At 35.4% G+C, this 19,146-nt stretch overlaps 4 protein-coding genes across 5 annotated transcripts; 1 reads left to right on the top strand and 3 right to left on the bottom strand.

The window, feature by feature from the left end:
- Nucleotides 1–4,636: 4,636 nt before the first annotated feature.
- On the bottom strand, nucleotides 4,637–13,471 carry LOC124414276 (importin-7). The gene is made up of 19 exons (XM_046895296.1): nucleotides 13,219–13,471; nucleotides 12,652–12,733; nucleotides 11,485–11,638; nucleotides 11,242–11,400; nucleotides 10,936–11,092; nucleotides 9,696–9,886; nucleotides 9,444–9,617; nucleotides 9,165–9,310; nucleotides 8,919–9,082; nucleotides 7,856–7,975; nucleotides 7,361–7,687; nucleotides 7,098–7,284; nucleotides 6,725–6,948; nucleotides 6,441–6,533; nucleotides 6,035–6,261; nucleotides 5,764–5,969; nucleotides 5,367–5,642; nucleotides 4,831–4,974; nucleotides 4,637–4,755 (listed from the first exon to the last, which is right to left on the bottom strand). The coding sequence occupies exons 1-19, from the start codon at nucleotides 13,300–13,302 to the stop codon at nucleotides 4,688–4,690; spliced, it is 3,183 nt and encodes a 1,060-aa protein (XP_046751252.1). The 5' UTR covers nucleotides 13,303–13,471; the 3' UTR covers nucleotides 4,637–4,687.
- Nucleotides 13,472–15,087: 1,616 nt separating this feature from the next.
- On the top strand, nucleotides 15,088–17,347 carry LOC124414277 (fibroblast growth factor receptor-like 1). Of its 2 annotated transcripts, none has more exons than XM_046895298.1 (5): nucleotides 15,088–15,267; nucleotides 15,586–15,917; nucleotides 16,076–16,281; nucleotides 16,381–16,594; nucleotides 16,664–17,347. In XM_046895298.1, the coding sequence occupies exons 2-5, from the start codon at nucleotides 15,833–15,835 to the stop codon at nucleotides 17,191–17,193; spliced, it is 1,035 nt and encodes a 344-aa protein (XP_046751254.1). In that variant the 5' UTR covers nucleotides 15,088–15,267; nucleotides 15,586–15,832; the 3' UTR covers nucleotides 17,194–17,347. The 2 variants fall into 2 exon arrangements, with proteins under 2 accessions (XP_046751254.1, XP_046751255.1); XM_046895299.1 differs by lacking the exon at nucleotides 15,088–15,267 and having other exon boundaries at nucleotides 15,426–15,590; nucleotides 15,719–15,917.
- Nucleotides 17,348–17,630: 283 nt separating this feature from the next.
- Nucleotides 17,631–18,566, bottom strand: LOC124414278 (AN1-type zinc finger protein 1-like). The gene is made up of 2 exons (XM_046895300.1): nucleotides 18,141–18,566; nucleotides 17,631–18,046 (listed from the first exon to the last, which is right to left on the bottom strand). Exons 1-2 carry the CDS (start codon nucleotides 18,564–18,566, stop codon nucleotides 17,666–17,668), a joined length of 807 nt encoding a protein of 268 aa, XP_046751256.1. The 3' UTR covers nucleotides 17,631–17,665.
- A 79-nt stretch (nucleotides 18,567–18,645) lies between these two features.
- On the bottom strand, nucleotides 18,646–18,941 carry LOC124414280 (anaphase-promoting complex subunit 13). Its single transcript, XM_046895303.1, has one exon. The coding sequence runs from the start codon at nucleotides 18,900–18,902 to the stop codon at nucleotides 18,666–18,668; it is 237 nt and encodes a 78-aa protein (XP_046751259.1). The 5' UTR covers nucleotides 18,903–18,941; the 3' UTR covers nucleotides 18,646–18,665.
- Nucleotides 18,942–19,146: the final 205 nt, after the last annotated feature.

Below are 19,146 nucleotides of genomic sequence, written 5' to 3'. Positions count from 1 at the left end.
AACTAACTAACTGTGATGGGTAAAGCATTGGTAGACTTAAGCATCTAATCGCTGCATATTTGAACATAACAAGTCGCTGAACAAGGGTTAATTAGGGTGGAATTTACGGTTTTCCACTTCTATGTATTCCTCGTAAAACTATCACATCTTTAAAATCTTATAACGATAAATTTGTAGCACAGCTTAATTTTATTATATGTGGTAAGTTAGGCGTGTGCGCAAAATCTGCCGTTCGCTTAAAATAATCCAGAAAAATCTCAAATCACATTCAAATCTTTTCGACGAAGGCAAAATTTGCACCAAGAAATTACATCGCCTATTCTTTTTTAAACGCAGCGTACGTAATCCTTCGCTCGTCAACAAAAGTGCTTGTTTAATTATATGGACAGGGATTTTCCGCGAAAGGAATGTTCGTTTGTTTTTTTTTTTTTTTTCTTTCCTCTTCTTTTAAATAAATCTTAGGAAGGATTATTGACGTACCGTAAGTGCGCCTTGATACAAAAGGTATTATAACACACAACGTTGAGAATGTAACTATTGTATTAATAATAAATCGGATTAAAATATGTTTGGAAGTAATTAACTGATCTGTTTCAATACCTTTTTCAAACTTTGACTTCGATACGTTGGCCTTAGTGTCTTCAATTTCTATCCGTCTAAACGTTTCTATGCTCGTACGCACAGAAATTAGTTTTATCATATATCGTTGAATCGTGTAAGAGAATTCTTGAGATCAGATTTAAAATGAATACAGGTAAAAACTAATCTGTCTATATTATTCTTAACAAATTTCTTTAAAGTCGGTTCTTCGAATTGACTTTCATTGTTCGAATTGACCAATTGAGGTAGTTTTTTTTTTCTTTTTTTTTTTTTCTCTTATTATTTATTTATTAATTTTTTTTTTTTTTCCCTTCAACCGAATCGCGTCTGCCAAGAAATTTCACGAAGGTGCGAAGAGAACGTTACGACAAGCGCGGAGCCAATTTGAAAAAAGTAAATGTATATTGTGATTGCACGAGGTTTGCGATCAAAGGCGAGTAAAAAAAAAAGTCTGAAACATACGATATGGAAGTAACGTAGTTTAAACTTCGAACGAGCAGATAGAGTACGCAAAGGGTGACAAAAAAATTAGAGCGGTTTACTCTGCTTAACGAAAAGTTTATTGCGTGTAATCCATTTTGCAGATTACGAGTACGTTCTTTTTTTCAATCTCTACGCACAGACTGCGGTTTCTGTCCTTATATTTTCTAAATTTATTCGATTTCGACGTCGGGTAACAGGGAAAAAAAAAAAAAAAAAAAAAAAAAAAAAAAAAAAAAACATACATTCGACTGTGTGCAGAGCTCCGAATGAAAGAGCATATACCCTATAAAAGGAGATATTACATACAATTATGTGTTTTTCCTTTTCACATTGTGCTTCTAATATAAATTCAAATATCTTTATCTAAGACAGCGAGGTATAAATTTTTTGCATTCACTTTATCACGCTTTTTTTATATTTGGCATATATATATATATATATATATATATATATATATATTTACATTGGAACTTTACACGATTAAATTCATGATGATATTGTAGACAAGACAATCTATGTTTGAAACTCGTTTAATCCTTGCTCTTTTATCCCCCGTTGCACGATTAAAATTGGCAAATGTACAATGAAGATCTTTCGTGAGTTGCGAAATGTCAATAAAAATACAATGTTAAAAATAAAATATTCAAGGATTTGGATAAATAAATGACAAGTATAACTTTACCATCTGCATTTCAATTTTAATAGCAAAGTTTTTCAAGAACTTCTACCAAATATTTTAAAGCACCAACATAGCTTGTATATTACCTCCGACCATGTCTTATGCACAACGTCAAGAAGTTATAATTTTATATATATATATATATATATATATATATATATATATAGAGCATATGTTTCACTTGGATCGTTTGGCTTACTGTCGCTATGATTATTGTTATTAATATTATTATTATTATTATTATCATTATCATCGTTATTGTTATATAATTTAAATATTATATAAAAACTACAAAACGGCAAAGGGTCCATTATTACAAATAAAGATTTCTAGATATAATAGAAGGAGAAAAAAAGGAACAGTTTCAATTTCATTATTATTATTATTATTATTATTATTATTATTATTATATTTTAGTATAGTACCTATGAAACTTATAAACTAGAGAAGTGTCCTGGCCTCAGTCCGACCTACAGTAATGCTTTACTGTATTCTTTAATTTAGGTCCCATCTTCTTCATCATTTAAAAGGCACTTTTTTAAAAACTCACTACCCGAAAAATCTGTCCACAAACAAACAGATTCTCCAATCGCTATACCAAATTTGACCAACACAAGCTTTGAATTAAATCGTGCGATTGGAAGAAAATACGAATAAAAGATAAGGGGGGAAAAAAAAAAAACCAAAGCAACAGATATCGTCTTGCTGGAAAATTTCACTCACGTTGTAATTGTGACTAATATTCGAGCGAACTTGATTAAACGATGTACTTCGAAGCGAATGGTTCCTCCCTTACATCTCTCAATAATATCGTAATATTAAATTTTTATGTATAATGAAAATGTAATTGTTTATCAATTAATAAAACTTATTCAAAGATAAATCACGATCACGACTTTCGAAACGTAATATCAATTTTATAACTACACAACAACAATACGTCAAAAACACTACGCAAAGTATGATAATAACGTTCGCGGTTGGTCAATTTTGGAAAGCGAATGTGATCAGTCTAATTCTGTATACTTTGACTAAAAAATGACTGGCGAAAAGAAAGAGGAAATATATATCGAAGAAAAAAAAAAGTAAAAAAAAAAAAAGAATTTAACAAAGAAAGAAAGAAAGGAAAAAAAAAACATTACTCTAACTTTGTCACAAACACGATATTTAAGTATATATATATATATATATATATACAAAAATCTGGAACGGCAATTAATTGACCTGGATCTTTCAGGTATGCGTCATTATTAGGAGCGCTCGCACAATTCATCGATACCACTTCACTAACCACAGCACAGAACACCCCTTCTTTTTTGTACGCCATTATCTTTTTGGGCTCTGATATATTATTATAGTAATTTTAACCCCCGTTCAACCCCCCTCCCCCCCCCCCCCCCCCTCTTTCCCACCCCTCGCGCCCCTCTTTATTTCATCGAGGGACTGCGTAACGTAAAATAATTATTGAATCGAATTATTAGTGATTATTATCATTCTGGATATTTCAACATTGAAAGTAATTTTGTGCCGGGGTTGACAAAAAGTTTTTTTTTTTCAGGCGTCAAGACGTTGAGAAAAATAGCATGAAGATAAACTTTGGATGCTTATACATACAATGTAAAGGACAGAGGATGACATGCCGTCTCAATAATATTGAAAATTCATTAATCTATACATACTACATTTAAGTAGAGAATTAAAAGAAAAATGAAGTACATTTACAAAAAAAAAATAATAATAATAAAAAAAACAAGTTTAAAAAAAAAAAAAAAAAAAATTACGATTTCGTCAATAAAAATATTTTTTTGGTGCATAGTAAAAATTAGCCTTTTATATATATTTATATGAACAATTTAACAATTTTTTTTTTCTTTTTTTCTTTTTTTACTTTTTCGTCAACAAACATTTCTATAAAGTAAATTTGTTTTTCTAGTGGGACATTAAACTCATTTCCAGCTGGCACCGAGATACTATTATTATTATTATTATTGTTATTATTGTTATTATTAAGGAGGTACAGGTTGCGATATTGCCTCTATACAGCGCAATTTTTTGGGGATGCACGGACTTTCCTTATATTCATATCTTTTCAACTTTTCTTTAATCATAAATACCCAATTATATCTCAGCCATTTCAAATTTAATTTCGACTAAATGTGATATTGTAATTATCATCATTCTGTTTCGGTATTTCGTACTTTTTTTTCTATCAACTGAACCACTGTTCTTTCTTCACCGGCACTATTGATTTGATTTTTAAAATCAAAAAACAAGCTTCAATTTCTTTTGGGTATTCCAAATGTCGTGATTAATGGAGAAGAAAAAGAAAAACAAAAAAAAAAAAAAAAAAAAAAAAGACGAAAAAAAAAAACAAGATTCGATTTTTTAATTTTTTCATCCAAAGTATTTCATCTTTAAATGGAGAAAAGATAGCCCAGTTGATATGGAAAGCAAATCCTATCGTCATAGCCTTTGTACAACTCGCTAAGCAGGAAAAGCGGCCCTTGTAATAAATAAAATAAATTTATCTGTTTGTAAATTTGTCCGCAGTTAATTTTTAGCGTCAGAATTGATACAGATAATTGTTTGCGTGACAATTAATGGATAACAGTGGCGAAAATTGTAATATGTATGTATAGGCGTATGTTATTGGCAACACGATGTAGCAAGATCAGCGCACAAAACGAAAGATATTTTTCCAAATACATTTAGTACGAGAGTTGGACATGATTGCCTTGTTACAAAGTACATTTAGTTTATACATAAAAATAGTAAATAGGAAATGCATAATGTCTTCGAAGTGATCGAGTTACAGTCTCGTGCTGTAAGTGTCCAATTTCATTATTTTATACATTATTTATTGATTTATTTTTCTTTCTGTTTTGAAATTTACTTATCGTTCTAGAATAAAATCGTTAGAATATCTTATCGGCTCAAAGGGGTTCCACCAAAATTAAACGAAGTTGGTACAGTCTGCTGGTGGAAGGCGTATCCTGTAACGAGCAAAGAACGTTTTTATACCATTCGCCTGATTACCGAATTAAAACAATTTTGTACAATAAACTTACCACCACTTTGTTCAATTCTTTTACTTTCCAGGGCTGCTTTACGTTGATCGGCAAGAAGAATTATTTCTTGCAATGCTTTGTGTTGTTCGGATGTCAAGTGACTGGTAAGTGTTCTGTACCAAGGTTGATCCGAAGCCTCGATGTCTGCAAGTAAATGGTATTCGAATATTCCTTAACGTTAATTTTCTTTTTTTCAAATGCGAATCGTATTCACAATTGAATGAATGCAATTAGAATCTGTCACAAATACATGTGCGGCGTTATAAAAATGTTCGCCTACAAAGGCTTTCTATCCCTTTTTTCCAAAAAATACTTACCTCCAAATCCAGCATTATTCTATCTCAACGTAAAGTTATTTTAACAATACCGTTTCGTTTTTTTTTTTTCACTAAGAGGAAGGTGAACTTCATTTGACGAATACATTTTGGGTAATAATTCTATAATCAATTCAATATGCGACCGAAAAATTGTGACGTTCTTTACGAGTTTTGTTTACCAATAATTAGATTCTTCCTATAACGAGTAAATATACTGACTTTGCATGATTTCCTTGAAGAAAACATATTCATCTTGATTGGTGTCGTCAGAATCTAATGGAGTCGTATAGCTCTCCAGAGCAGTTTCCTCATTTGCTTCGTAGTCAGAATCGTCGTCGTCGTCATCGTCGGATCTATGATCTCCGTGACCATCTTGTATCGTGGCAGTGATATTGAATCCATGCTGACCCGACGCCTTACTTACTTTCTCTTGCAAGTTCTCAAGATACTGTTGACCACTGTCGTCAATATCATCTTCGTCCGAGGACAATACTTCTGCAGGAATAAATAATTTTACAATCACCTAGTTTGTCGATTTTCTTGTAAACCTTAAACCGCGCAGCAAGATTTTTGCTTCTTATTATTGTAATATTCATAGACGATCAGCTTTTTTTACCTTCTTCTAAATCACTTTCTTCCTCGTCATTATCTTCGTCATCGCATTCAGCAGCCTTAGCAGCATAGGCTCGCTTAAGTCCGTCGAACAAAAGAATTAACGATGGAATAATTTGTTGAGCGCATTCGTTGACTGCAGCCGGTCTTGCGGGTCCCATACTAATCAAAGTACACATTCCCAAAACGCAAAGTTTTCGATCGTGCAGACTGAAATATGGAGATAAATAAAAACTGAACGTTCTTCCCTCGATTTTGCAAGTGATTCTACATACCCGAGAAAACAATCGGTATCGTGTATCCATTGCTTGATGAAATGTGACGCTATCGGTTCTGTAGATTGTCCAACACTGCTCTGAAGTCTGTCCATAACTTCGATGCACAAAGCCGGGTTGTAATAAAGCGCGGCAATAACTACCTGAAGACACATTGTGCGCAGCTCTGACGTCTTCACTTCTCTAGTCAAACGTTCCAAGACCAATTGTACCAGTGATGGTATACACTGTGAAATAAGATGTGTCAAATGATGCTGCGCAAGGTAATAAAAATATCAAAACTGCACGCTCCTACAGACAGATGTTATTAGAGAAATTAAAGAATGGAAGAAATACTTCTTCGTCGATGAGATGTCGTAATAACGATTTTTAATTTTATTTTTCATTCTTACGTGGGAAAACGCACCTGATCGATGTGACCTTTGCATTGCAAAATAATAACTTCTAAGAGTTTAGCAGCGTGGCATTCGGGATCCTCGCCAGCGTCGCCAGTTAAAACCTTTAAAAAAGTAATGTCACAACTTCTGTATTAATTGTTTTTGCAAATTGACATCGTTGGTCGTGTTTTAAGCACAAACGTGACCGACACAAACTTTATCATTATACCGATTGCTGTGAAATTTTGCATTTCACGACAATAGGAATCACACAGGTTTCGTCCATTCACATTTTATGATATCGAATACTTACAGCTTTACACATGTTGAACATGGCTAATATGTGATTTTCGTTTGAAAGAAAGGCCGGTGTGTCTACGGTGATGTAATTATGAAGCGTCGGCATCATGTCTGTGAAGTAATCAAAACCGTCCTTTTGGAACAGCTGATAAATAAGTTCGAGAACTTTCCACATATCCTCCGAAATAGTTTTACCAGTCAAATCATAAACCAACGACAAGGCTTCTTCGTAAAACTCTGTAAATGAGAATCGAAATTCATAAGTAATTGAAATAATTACATCAATGTACCGTCAGATAACGGGTGTAGTTTTTATGACGCAGGGAAAATTTGAAACTGATCTCTCTTTCAAGTTCACCGAATATCGTCTTCTGTAGATTACGCACCCATAACGCTCTGTCCAAAAATATGAGCCACTACTTGTAATACAGTCGGTTGTAACTGAGCCATTATATTCGGTTGATCCTCCATAACAGTGAGCAGTGTTTCAATCGTATTTAGAAGACCCATTGCTGTTATAGCCTTTTCGTCGCTACCCTCATCAGTCTCCAGCACTCGACTGAACGTGGTGGCCTAAGAAAAAATTAATTCTTTGCAACGTTAACACAGCCGAATCGAATTTCAAGACAATGAAATTTGATCCGCTCACCAAATGCTGACAGATTTCAACGGCGATGGGCATCAGCTGTTCCGTGTACGTGTAAACTATCTTTTGCATCACGCTGGTCAAGTCGTCGTTCTCAGTTTCCCTGATAATTGTTAAAAGTTCCAAAGTAATTTGCTTGATCAGCGGTTCGATGTACTTCTGCGCTTTATCCTGTGCCGAAAGTAGCATCTGCAAGGCGATTGCAGCCTCAACTTTAACCGGCAAGTCCTGATCGTGCAGAAGCGCGTTTGTCGTCAATCTAATAGCTTCCATCAGAACTGCTTCTTGCTTGAACTTGATCTCAGAGAAGTGATGGAGGAACCAACAGGCCTGGAAACAAGAATTTCATTAACAGTTTTGAAATGATGAAAATTATTCAGCTAGTCGTTTGTGAAGCAAACCACTTAGCGAGATTCGTTTTTTAATCCGTTAAAATCCACATGATCAAAGTATAATAAAATGCACAGTCTAATTCATGTTTGACAAAAATAATCTTACCCTCGCTCTCATATGACCGTGCGGACTCGCGAATTCTGGGAACACATACTGCATAAGTAATTTGTCCATTTCTTCTTTGAATATTTTCTTCTTCAACAACACGTCCGCCAAAGTTCCAGCCTAAAATTTAACGTTCGTTAAGGAGGGGGTAAGGGTTTACACTTTCGAAAAATCGATTTTTTTTTGTCTTATCTTATTGTTAAACATTTCAAGAATATATTCTCAAAATTTTAAATCGATCTGAGCAAAACTCTTGCCGGGGGGGGGGGGGGGGGGGGGGTAAGGGCTTCAGCGTAAAAAAAAAACCACTTTTTTTGTGAATTTTTTTGAATCCTGTCCTGTAATTTTTTCATGCAGAAATATTGCAAAACAAGCCGGTGAAAAAGCTTTTTTTCTTCACTTTTTTAGCTCAATAAACTTTAAACGCGTTTTTCTCAAAACTACTTTTTCAAAGTCCGTGTTCACTGCCATTTACAAACTACTTGACCGATTCATTTCAAACTTGGTATACATTTTCTACATATAAAATACCTCCCCCCAACGTTTAGTTAAAATTTTTTTTTTAACATTAAGGGGGCTTCCCACCCACAAAATGGCGGATTTTTTCGTGGAAAATAGCAGTTTACACTTTAGATGGCCACCAAACATTTTTAAATGAAAAAAAAAAATAATCGTAGAACGATGGGGGGAGGATTTGATAATACTTTGAATAAATTTTAATGGTTTTTGAATTCAGATAATTTTCGCCCGAGATATAGTGAACACCGCAAATGGTTTTTTTTCTAAGACGTTCTGGGGCAAGCTCTGTCACCGGCTTGTTTTGCAATATTTCTGCATGAAAAAATTACAGAATATCGTTAAAAGTATGCTTAATAATGTACAAAAGGTTTCAATAAATTTGCTCAATCCATACTTTCAAAAAAAATTCACATAAAAGTGTTCTTTTTACGCTGAAACCCTTACCCCCCCCCCCCCCCCCTAATAACTTCCCATATAATCTGGCAATCCGACTATGAAGAGTTTCATTACTAAGCTATTTTTGGAAGCTCTTTATTTTCCGTACCATATGAAGGGCTCCATCTTTTTGTCTAGGATCAGCGATGGGACTGGTCAAAACTTCCATAATAAATTGCATTGTTTTCGGTAACATGTTTTTCCGCTTTTTACACGCAGAGTGTAACAACGTTTGAGCGGCAGTTACAGGCGAAACAAAATCCTCAAAAATGTCTGTGAATAGAAAAATAAAAAGGCGTGAAATTAGAATCGATGCAGAATTTTCAAAAAATCATAAAACAACAGATTTACTCACCGAATTTAACTCGAATATATTCGTGAGGATCGGTCTTCCAGAGGTCTTCGTCGGCCGCAGAATGTGACAGAATTGGAAACAGCACGTCACGAATAATCTCAAACATGTGCGGCTTCAAGAATTTCCACGAATACGCATGACTCACTCTGCATGATTGGTAGACATGTCAGCCAATTGTAACAATAAAAATAAATTCACAAATGTTGAGGTGAATAATGAAAACGGTTTTATAGCAAAAAGGGAGCGAACGAGATTTGGTATCAAAGAGTGTCAACTGACCCCTGATTTATGTAGTTTATCGACTGTTGCAAGACTCTGGGACAAACCCAAATCTTTCTTCGATACTGATCCAAGATTTTCAGTAGAACCTCCAGAATACCTGCACTGAAGGTCTGCAAATACCATTCGGAGAATTCTTTATATTCTACGACTACATTTCCTGGACTGCCATATCTGCGAAAGAGAAAAGAACAAGATGCCATCAATCGTATGTTCGAGAGGCCTTATCTGGTTACCTAAATTACAACGCACCTTTCGAACATCCTGTGAAGTATGTGCAGCGCCCATTTTTTACATTTCCACCACGGCAACTCGGCACGTTCGTCATCAAATAATTCTAGATGCTTGTCTTCTAGGGGAACAGGTCTATCGGCAACCTGACGTACAACGTCCATCCACTGAGAGAATACTTCTTTCGAAATCAGATCCAGCGGAAGTGAATACTGTGAAGAAAATTTATATATCAGGTGTATTCAGAAAAACTACGTATCATTTACTGCATATGATATTTCACTGAGTACGAGCCAAGGTTTGAAAAAAAAAAATCCCAAGTCTGTTGGGGGGGGTTTCAGCGTAAAAAAAAAAACCACTTTTTTTGTGAATATTTTTTTGAAAGTATGGATTGAGCAAATTCATTGAAACCTTTTGTACATTATTAAGCATACTTTTAACAATATTCTGTAATTTTTTCATGCAGAAATATTGCAAAACAAGCCGGTGACAGAGCTTGCCTCAGAACGTCTTAGAGAAAAAACTATTTGCAGTGTTCACTATATCTCGGTCGGAAATTATCTGAATTCAAAAACCATTAAAATTTAGTCAAAGTATTATCAAATCCTCCCCCCAACGTTCTACGATTATTTTTTTTTTTCATTTCAAAATTTTTCGTGGCCATCTAAAGTGTAAACTGCTATTTTCCACGAAAAATTCCGACATTTTGTGGGTGGGAAACCCCCTTAATGTTGAAAAAAAATTTTAACTAAACGTTGGGGGGAGGTATTTTATATGTAGAAAATGTGTACCAAGTTTGGAACGAATCTGTCAAGTAGTTTGTAAATGGCAGTGAACACGGACTTTGAAAAAGTAGTTTTGAGAAAAACGCGTTTAAAGTTTATTGAGCTAAAAAAGTGAAGAAAAAAAGCTCTGTCACCGGCTTGTTTTGCAATATTTCTGCATAAAAAAATTACAGGATATTGTTAAAAGTATGCTTAATAATGTACAAAAGGTTTCAATAAATTTGCTCAATCCATACTTTCAAAAAAAATTCACAAAAAAAGTGTTTTTTTTTTTTTTTCGCTGAAACCCTTACCCCCCCCCACCCCCCCACCCCCTTCAAGAGATTTGCTCAAATCGATTTAAAATTTTGAGAATATATTCTTGGAATGTTTAACAATAAGATGAGACAAAAAAAATGGAAAAATTTGATTTTTCGAAAGTGTAACCCCCCCCCCCCCCCTTTGAGAAGAATATCATAATTGGAATATATAATTACCTGTGTAAGTGCAAAATATATTTTGAGTATTTGTTTCTGCAAAAGAACCGATTGTTCCGAGGGATCGGGTAACAGTCGTAATATCAGTTGGTAAATCATGGGAAATAACAGATTCATCGCTTCGTTGAGGGGGCCCCTTTCTTCTGCCTTTTTATATCTGCAAGGAATAAAAACGAAAAAGAATATGTAAAATAATGTATCACGGTATTCGTTACAAAGATAAATTCCGAGTCTGATGTTCGTGTTGAGACAAAAAACGAAAATACATGAATAAAGTTGACCGAATAATTAATTGGAGTAACTCACTCGAAATTCTTGACGAGCTGATAAAGTGCGAGAAGTACTCCGGGCCAACACGAGGCATCTGGATTTTGAAGATATATCGTAATCTTGTCGACGATTTGTGTCCACCGTCCGGGAAAGTCATGTTTAACTATATTGCTTATGCAGACAGCTAACTGAACTCTGTATTAAAAGAGATGATAATTTGTGTGATGAATCGACGACGATAAGAGAGAAAAGTGCAATTCGATAAACGATTCAACTAGCCTTATCAACTCTGGCGCGTGTACCACAGCGTCTACTACAGCATCTCGTATCATAGCACGATCTTGTTCATGTATACTAAATGGCACAGGAGCTCCAACTTCAACCTCACGTTCAGCCCAATTTGTTGTAATCAAATTTTTCAAATATATAACACCTATAAAATTGAAAGGTTTATTAAAACTTACAATTCGAGTGTAATTCGGACTTACGGAGGTGACAAAAAGTGAGATTCAAAATTCATTGCAGTTACTCAGAGCATACAGTTGGATTGAAAGTTCTTTAACATCAATGAAATAAATAAATACACAGTAAAATGGATATATGGTGGTTTAGTAAGACAGTTCAGTCATTGATCTGTTACTTTGTAAAGACATTGGAACGAAAAATTGTAAAATGGCGAAAGAAAGGCACAGAATGCGTGCATAATTGGACCATTTTTCCATCTAATGTGCATTTTGCAACTACCAGCAAAATTTTAAAGTGATGAAGAAAACAAGAAATGCTTTTGTAATCAATGTAGCCGTATTCTCGTTGAATTAGGTAGATTTATTAATATGTAGTGATGATGTGTAATTCAGCTAATTGTGAATCGATGGATATGGTTCAAGGATTTTGGTTTGAAGTTTACAGCTTTGGGTGCAGCGTTCAATTCTTAAATATGACCATTTCACGTTACACGACAGAGTGAGAGAGTCGGTAATAGATTAAAGAAATTAAGATTCAACTTCAAAGCCTGTAAATATTTGAATCAATGCCAGTGACAATACAGAGTGACAATGAATTAGTTAAAATTAAATTCTTCACCAGTTTCTGGCCAAAACTATATTCTTCTTGGAATCTCTTCGACAAAGTTGAAAAAATATCATCCAACTTTGCACAAATTGAGAAATGAAATTCTTTCAGTTCCCAAGTATTGTAGAATAAAATGGTATTCTGTGTCGTTTCAAAATTATTGAAGAACGATTCCATATAAAAGCTCAAAAATGATTGACAGGAAAAAGTGCATTTCCCTTCTATTCGAGCATGATTTATAACTTTTTCCTAACTTAGCGATGCCTAAACGTAGCCCTGATGATTGTTGGTTTCTCAATTTAGTCGCCACATTGTGTGAGCAGTCCGATTCAGAAAAGCTCGATATTGAAAATGTGGATTTGTCGTTACGCTTACCAGCCTGTCTGACGGGCATGTCGACCTCGGCAGACATGACGACTTGAAGAAGACTCGGAGCGAAGCCGATGATTTTATGTATCTGAAAGTAAAGTATGTTAGATTAAAGTAAAAAATATTGAATGTGTCGGATTACATTGCACAAAAAAAAAACAAAAAAAAAAAAAACAACATAATCATTCAAATTTCCTCAATTTTCTTAAATCGTGATAAGAAATTTTTTGCCTTCTCTGCAAAAAGAAATGGATCGAAAAGTGTGCAGCAGACAAAGCTAAACATGTGCTTGCAAGTAACCGAGAAGGTCGGTATTATTATCGTTGGATTTCGCGCATGCCAATTCGGTGCCAGACGTGACATGGCATTAAGGGAGAAAAACTGAATTCGAGCCAATGTTCGATTTCATTGCAGCGTTCGATGGTTTCCCAGGTTTGAAAGGGACGGCCAAAAGGTGGTTGCGGGGTGATTGGAGCTGGCTAAAAGCCGCGAGGCAGCCACTCTCGGTGCGAAGCCACATGTCCGCGCGGCTGTCTAGTCAACCGGGATTTGCATCGCGAGCATATTTCCTACCTGGGCGAGTTGTTCTTCGGCCTGTTTCTGCTGGGCCGGGTCTATCGTGGCGCGTAGCAAGTCTGTCAATTTTCTCGGATCCATTATGCCGAAGGGGTTTCAAGCTGCGGTTACTACAAAATAATTTATCTCCAATAACACACGTGAATTTTCCTGTTAAATGCCTGGCGAATGTGACCCGGCGCATTCACCTCACTGCTCCCTGGTCACGTGATACATCAACAATATGGCCGCCGATTGTGGCGCCCTCTTCTAGATTCGAGAAACAAATGAAACCATGTATAAATTCGAAATTCGAAGCACGCGGATTATTCCAGTAAATTTGAATCGGACTTTAGCCTCGAACTTAATCTCTCGTTTCTGGACAGGCAAATGTTCGGATTTTGAAATTGGGCTGATTTTCGACCCGCGTTTCAACTCGGATACGGGACAAAAACGGTCGTAACAATTCCAGACTCGTAATTGGCTGATCGAATTGGCTTTTGTCCAACGGTTTCTTGCCGCCCTTCACCTTGCCTTCGTTTATTTATACGCGTGGATATCGTTTCACACGTTTTGGTCTCATTGTGACGTCATTATTAGAGTACCGAATTTTTCTAGTCTTGAAAGTTTTGTACAGAGATTAAAACTGTTTCATAATACTGCTTGTAAGGTGAACTTGAGGCTTTCAGACTACTTAAGGTCAATAAAATGTTGCAAAAATAATATCCATATACCAGAATTTTGTATATCTTGCTCTCAGAATATTTCGAATATCAATTTTCCCGCTAGGTGGCGGACATCGTTCATTAGATTCTCGATAATGCAACGAATGTATTGTTGAGTTGGGCAGCAGAAGAAAATTTTTATTTAATATAAATGATAGTTGAAGAATGATTTCATATATCTTGTATGCAAATCTTAAAACTACTTCTACACGTTCCGTCCTATGAAGATGCTGATGACATGTGTGCAGATATTTGATATTTAGAATTCAAAAGGCACAGAAGGCAAACGATTTACAGGCACATGATTCGATATACCTGATCTATGAAACGTTGCAGAAGGACACCATTTGCCGAGAAATTATTGCATTATAATAGCATTTTATTCTAGAACTTTTTACTTATCTCATAAAACAATCATTGTATCATTCTACAAACTGCAATAAACTTTATGTGTTTTTTCTATGTGTAATATGCATTATTTAATGTTACCCGTATTTCTATAGCTGCAACTATGGGATGCCCTTTTGCAGAAACAATATCTGTAATGCAAAACTCCTATCGGGAATGAATAAGACAGAAATATTGCTGTTTAAACTGTCTCTCGATATTAATTTTGTTTCTGTGCAGAGAGCATTGTCCATATGGTTTTATTCGATAACATTGAGATTTGCCTGGTTATGAAAAATAGATTACAATTTATATGACTATATGAGTTCAGAAACGGCATATATTAAAATGCATATGATCTAGCTTCGTGAAGATATTCACGAGAGCTATCTGAACAAAAATGGTATTCATTAAAGTTTCAATCTTTCAGGAAAAATTCCAAAAAAAAGAGTTGAGAATGTTTTAGGAATGTCTTCTATAGATATTGTGTCAATCATCGAGTAGTACAATGAGTGAGGCATACCTACAGATAAACAGACCGATTCGAATGACCAGATTTTAAAGGAAATGGATTTAAAATATGAATACAAGACATGCGTATATGTGTGTGCCTACATGCACGCAACATTCTTACTGGTACGCGTACCTTATCTATTGGAGATGTATTTTTGTTCATATCAGTAACTAGCCAATATCTACCTACCTATATCATACATACAAGCATGTGTATGATTATCTATCAACCAGGCTGTGTTTGTCTACACATCTTCCCATCTGTCCATATCAGTAGCGCGTTATATGTGGAAGGATTTCACAGTGCTCCAAATTCTCAATTACTGTTGAAGCACAGTGAATCAGTTTGACCGTAAAAACTGTTATAAATACAGTTGCCAAAAGTTTGACGAAGCTTAAATTAACGTCTTTCCATAAATTTGAAATTAATCAAGAATATAATGTGAGATTAACAACAGTTATAATAACATGTATTGATCTCTACAGATGTAAACACAAACAATGTTTGCCCAATATATCAATTATAGATAATCCGTTAATGTGTTGTAAACTTTTCTTAAAAATTGTACAACTTTCATTTTCCTTAATATTTGCTACTGCCTGTAGAAAGTGTAAAGTTGGAATGAGATGGAACGGCGAAATGTGGTGCGCTGGTGATATGATTGATTTATGAACTCGATCCGTTAGCTGAGATACTTATGTATCGATTACTGTTATATAATAATACTTGGAATTATAATCACTTCATCATTTTACGCAGATAAGGTGAAGTGCGGAACATCGCAAGATCTATCGTACGATTGACACAATATCTATAAAAACATTATACAGCGAATTCATAAAATTTACGGGAGACAGCATCGAGTACAAAGTGCAGTAATAATACGATTAAGATTTGCTAGACGCAAAATGACAAATAAAATGTGCACAGTGCTGTCACTGAATTTGCAAATCTAAGCAGACTATCGTTGTTACCTTCATGGTTAAAAGTAGGTTTGAGGAGAAAAATGCACATCGGTACTATTATATTAATAGTTCTGAGTCTAACCATTTCTTCATTAACTGTAATTCATCAAGAACCTGTTTTCCCCAGTGAGTTAATGGAGAGCTTTTACTAATGACGCATGCCAATCGCTGATAATTAAGCTTATTTCTCTACTCTATATGCCATTTCAAGAAATACAAAGTTTAGCTCCGACACTGAGCTATTTCTTACAACTAATTATGAATATAAACTTTTGCCATTTCAGTCTGGCCATTACTGACATACTGGTCCGACGCAGAGGGTCATAAGGAACTGGAGGTGTTGGGCACTGAGACTGAGAAAATCATAAACATCAACAATAATAATGCAAAAGGTGGAATCGTCCGCGTTTGGGCTGGGAAAACTCTTAATTTGAGATGTCATCCAATGTCCCATCATTCCGCACATCGTCAATATCAGTGGCACTTTTTGGTAAATTAATAATAATCTATGATTATCGAATCGTCTGCCCAGGCGGTTCGTTTATTCATTACCACAAATCGATTGTATGTATCATGGTCGTTTGCACAGCCGTGTGGTCCAGGATATAATCAACAATCGTGCAAGATTCTGAGGAGCAGTCTAACCATCGACACAGAATGGCAAGTCGTGCAGAGTCAAAGCCAGCTTGACGAATTGATTTTAGATACACCGGCGGAAGAAGATAGCGGCTTGTACAAATGTAGTACCATTAGAAATGACGGTACTTTAAAGGTACTGAGGATGTTTCAGTTGGAAATAATAGGTAAGAGAAGTGCGATAGTTCGTGGTTTGAACTTTCCTTACATTCCTTTTTTAAAATTTTTTTTCAAAGATGGGACAGTTCACGCGCCGAATATCGTAGAAGGCCCGTTTAACGTGAGCGTCGCTTATTACGGCAGAGATCAGAAAATCTCTCTTCAATGCAGAGTGACATCTAGTGTACAACCCAACATCGTATGGTTTCGAAAACTTAACACGGCACCGAGCACAAGAGAAGAAGATGTAATCATCTACAGAGATGCCGGGTGGAAAATGTTGCCCAGCAATCAGATACACCTTGGTAATCAATTGTACTTATCCAAGCTTAGTTTTGATCAGCTCAGTTTGGACGATTCCGGTTATTACGCATGTATTGCAATCAATTACAAAGGTTGGACAATGCAAGAGGCTCAGTTGAAAGTCTATCTGCCTTTCAGTCCGAGTTCCGTTAACAACACAGGAAAGGTCGAGCAGTGGGTGGGATTTAAATTTTCCAGTCTTTTTTTAATACCTGCCTGTTTAGCGTTGGTACCTGCTTCTGCTTGGCTTTGCTATCTGTATCACAAACCCCGGAACAAACAAAATGTACCGTTTGTAAATTGACTTTCTGTGATCAGGCTTAGGATATTCTAAATTTAGAAGGTTGAAAATTAACATGTTCCAACGTCTCTTCGTTAGACAAGACATCTTCGAAATTTAACATTTGTGAAGTTAGAAAAAAAACTGGACTTTGACTATAAAATTGCGAATAATGACAAGTTCCTGTAATTTTTTTGTAGCATACCAGGTGAAAATGTACATATAAAAATATTAGATAGTTTATTCGTTATCTTTAAGAATATAGCTGAGTAGTTTTTTGTTATTTCTCGTTACGTACAGTTTTCTTTTTCTTCCAAGAATGAAATTGGAGCTTAAGAAAAAAAAAAAAAAAATCAAGGGATACAAAACCGTTTAAGTAACTGTACTTAAAGTTAATAAATCAGAATAAAAAAGTGAATTGATAAAAAAATATGTAAAGAGAAGAACATTGGAAATCAATATTATAAGTAAAATCGACATTTATTAACACGACGAGTTATCTATACATACTTTCGTCCACTTTCGAGCTATCAGAATATTCTAATATCAAACTTTCACCGTCGATCAAATCTGCACTGTTCAAAAGATCCGACATGAGTATATCCATTCGTTCGGACAAAGCGTGCCCTGTATTTTGGTGAAACAGTCTCAACTTTTGACTCTTGGACAAGTTGTTGGTATTTGGTACGCTTAAAGCGTCGGCAAATGTATCGATAGTCCTACCAAGTGACCAGCGTAAGCAAGTAAAAACTGCTTTTGGACCTCCTGTATGTTTCAACGAACCTGTAATTGGTGGATAGACCAAAAAGTATCGTCTTTCGTCAGTCGGTATACCGTTGAAACCAACGGCTCGACCCTTAAGTCGCATTAGTTGAACCTGAAAATGTGCAAAAGATAAATATGAAGTGAAAAAATTGTAATAGAAACGACACAAACTGATTCGGATACCACGGATTCAATTTTAATCGTACCTTGACTGCAACCGTCGAATTTTTAGCTTTTCTCAAAGAATTGTTTACTTGTTTGTCGACGGTTGCTTTTGCTTCGTCAAATTCCTTGCGTGGTTTATTCCACTTTTCTAGTTCCTTAGATTTTTGCTCTTCGCTAATGTCTAAACAGCCGTGATGACGATGCGCGATGCAAAAATGTAAGCCACATTTGACGCAAGGTATTTCCACGGGTGAATTGTTGTTACAAAAAGAATCGGAGCAATAATAATAGGAAACTGACTCGGGAGATGCGACGATATTATCTTGAAATTTTGCGCAAGAATGAGATGATACGTGAAAATGTTCCTTGCAGAAAATTAATTCGCAATGCGAACAAGTAAAGGCCAGGAAATCCAGTTGCTTACAAGCAGATACTGAGCAACGAACACCTAAGCTAGGAAATTCCATAGTATCGACGATAAGAAGACGAGCAAGATGATATTGTTTCGAAACACAGTATAAAATTCAAACTTTGTACATATTTTGAACGTTAGATTTACAGCTAGCTTAGTTATGCGGCGGCGTCGGAGAGTGCAAGTGATTCTCGCTAAGCGTGCTGAGTGCCAAGTTGTTCCACTTTTGTTCCAATTCTTTCAGAGTCATGTGCGAATCTCCATTGTCACTTTCTGGGTCAGGAAGCTCGGCGAATGGAACCGATATATCGTCGATCGGAAGACGTTCCTTGCGCCAATTATCGTCGATTACTTCCAGCAGTTTACCATCGGCACAGACTTGACTGTCCATACCGTGAATTAACGGTCTGTTAAATGACGGGTCTGACAATTGTCTGGAAAATATGAAGACTTTGATTTTACTTGTAAAATGAAATTTATCTTTATTGAAATTTTTTAAGTAGTTGTTGAATATTATTTTCATGCAGTTTTTATCAACGTAATCGTGATTCAGCATATTGTAAAAGAAAAAATAATTATCAAGTGTTAGAATCAATTCATTTAATTTACGTACGCTTCTTGATTCTATGAATTTA

Source organism: Diprion similis, chromosome 13 (genome assembly GCF_021155765.1).
Source record: "Diprion similis isolate iyDipSimi1 chromosome 13, iyDipSimi1.1, whole genome shotgun sequence".
Classification (NCBI taxonomy): domain Eukaryota; kingdom Metazoa; phylum Arthropoda; class Insecta; order Hymenoptera; family Diprionidae; genus Diprion; species Diprion similis.
Note: the sequence above shows the minus strand (reverse complement) of the source record. Positions and strands in the feature narration are given on the sequence as shown.

Coding starts and splice junctions, on each gene's coding strand:
- LOC124414278 (XM_046895300.1), bottom strand. CDS start 18,566: ATGGAATTTCCTAGCTTAGGTGTTCGTTGCTCAGTATCTGCTTGTAAG. Junction 18,047..18,140: donor ATTCGACGGTTGCAGTCAAG/GTACGATTAAAA, acceptor GCACATTTTCAG/GTTCAACTAATGCGACTTAA.
- LOC124414280 (XM_046895303.1), bottom strand. CDS start 18,902: ATGGACAGTCAAGTCTGTGCCGATGGTAAACTGCTGGAAGTAATCGAC.
- LOC124414277 (XM_046895298.1), top strand. CDS start 15,833: ATGCACATCGGTACTATTATATTAATAGTTCTGAGTCTAACCATTTCT. Junction 15,918..16,075: donor TCAAGAACCTGTTTTCCCCA/GTGAGTTAATGG, acceptor TTGCCATTTCAG/TCTGGCCATTACTGACATAC. Junction 16,595..16,663: donor GTTTCAGTTGGAAATAATAG/GTAAGAGAAGTG, acceptor TTTTTTTCAAAG/ATGGGACAGTTCACGCGCCG.
- LOC124414276 (XM_046895296.1), bottom strand. CDS start 13,302: ATGGATCCGAGAAAATTGACAGACTTGCTACGCGCCACGATAGACCCG. Junction 11,401..11,484: donor CACGCGCCAGAGTTGATAAG/GCTAGTTGAATC, acceptor CTTTTAATACAG/AGTTCAGTTAGCTGTCTGCA. Junction 9,311..9,443: donor ATAAACTACATAAATCAGGG/GTCAGTTGACAC, acceptor CCAATCATGCAG/AGTGAGTCATGCGTATTCGT.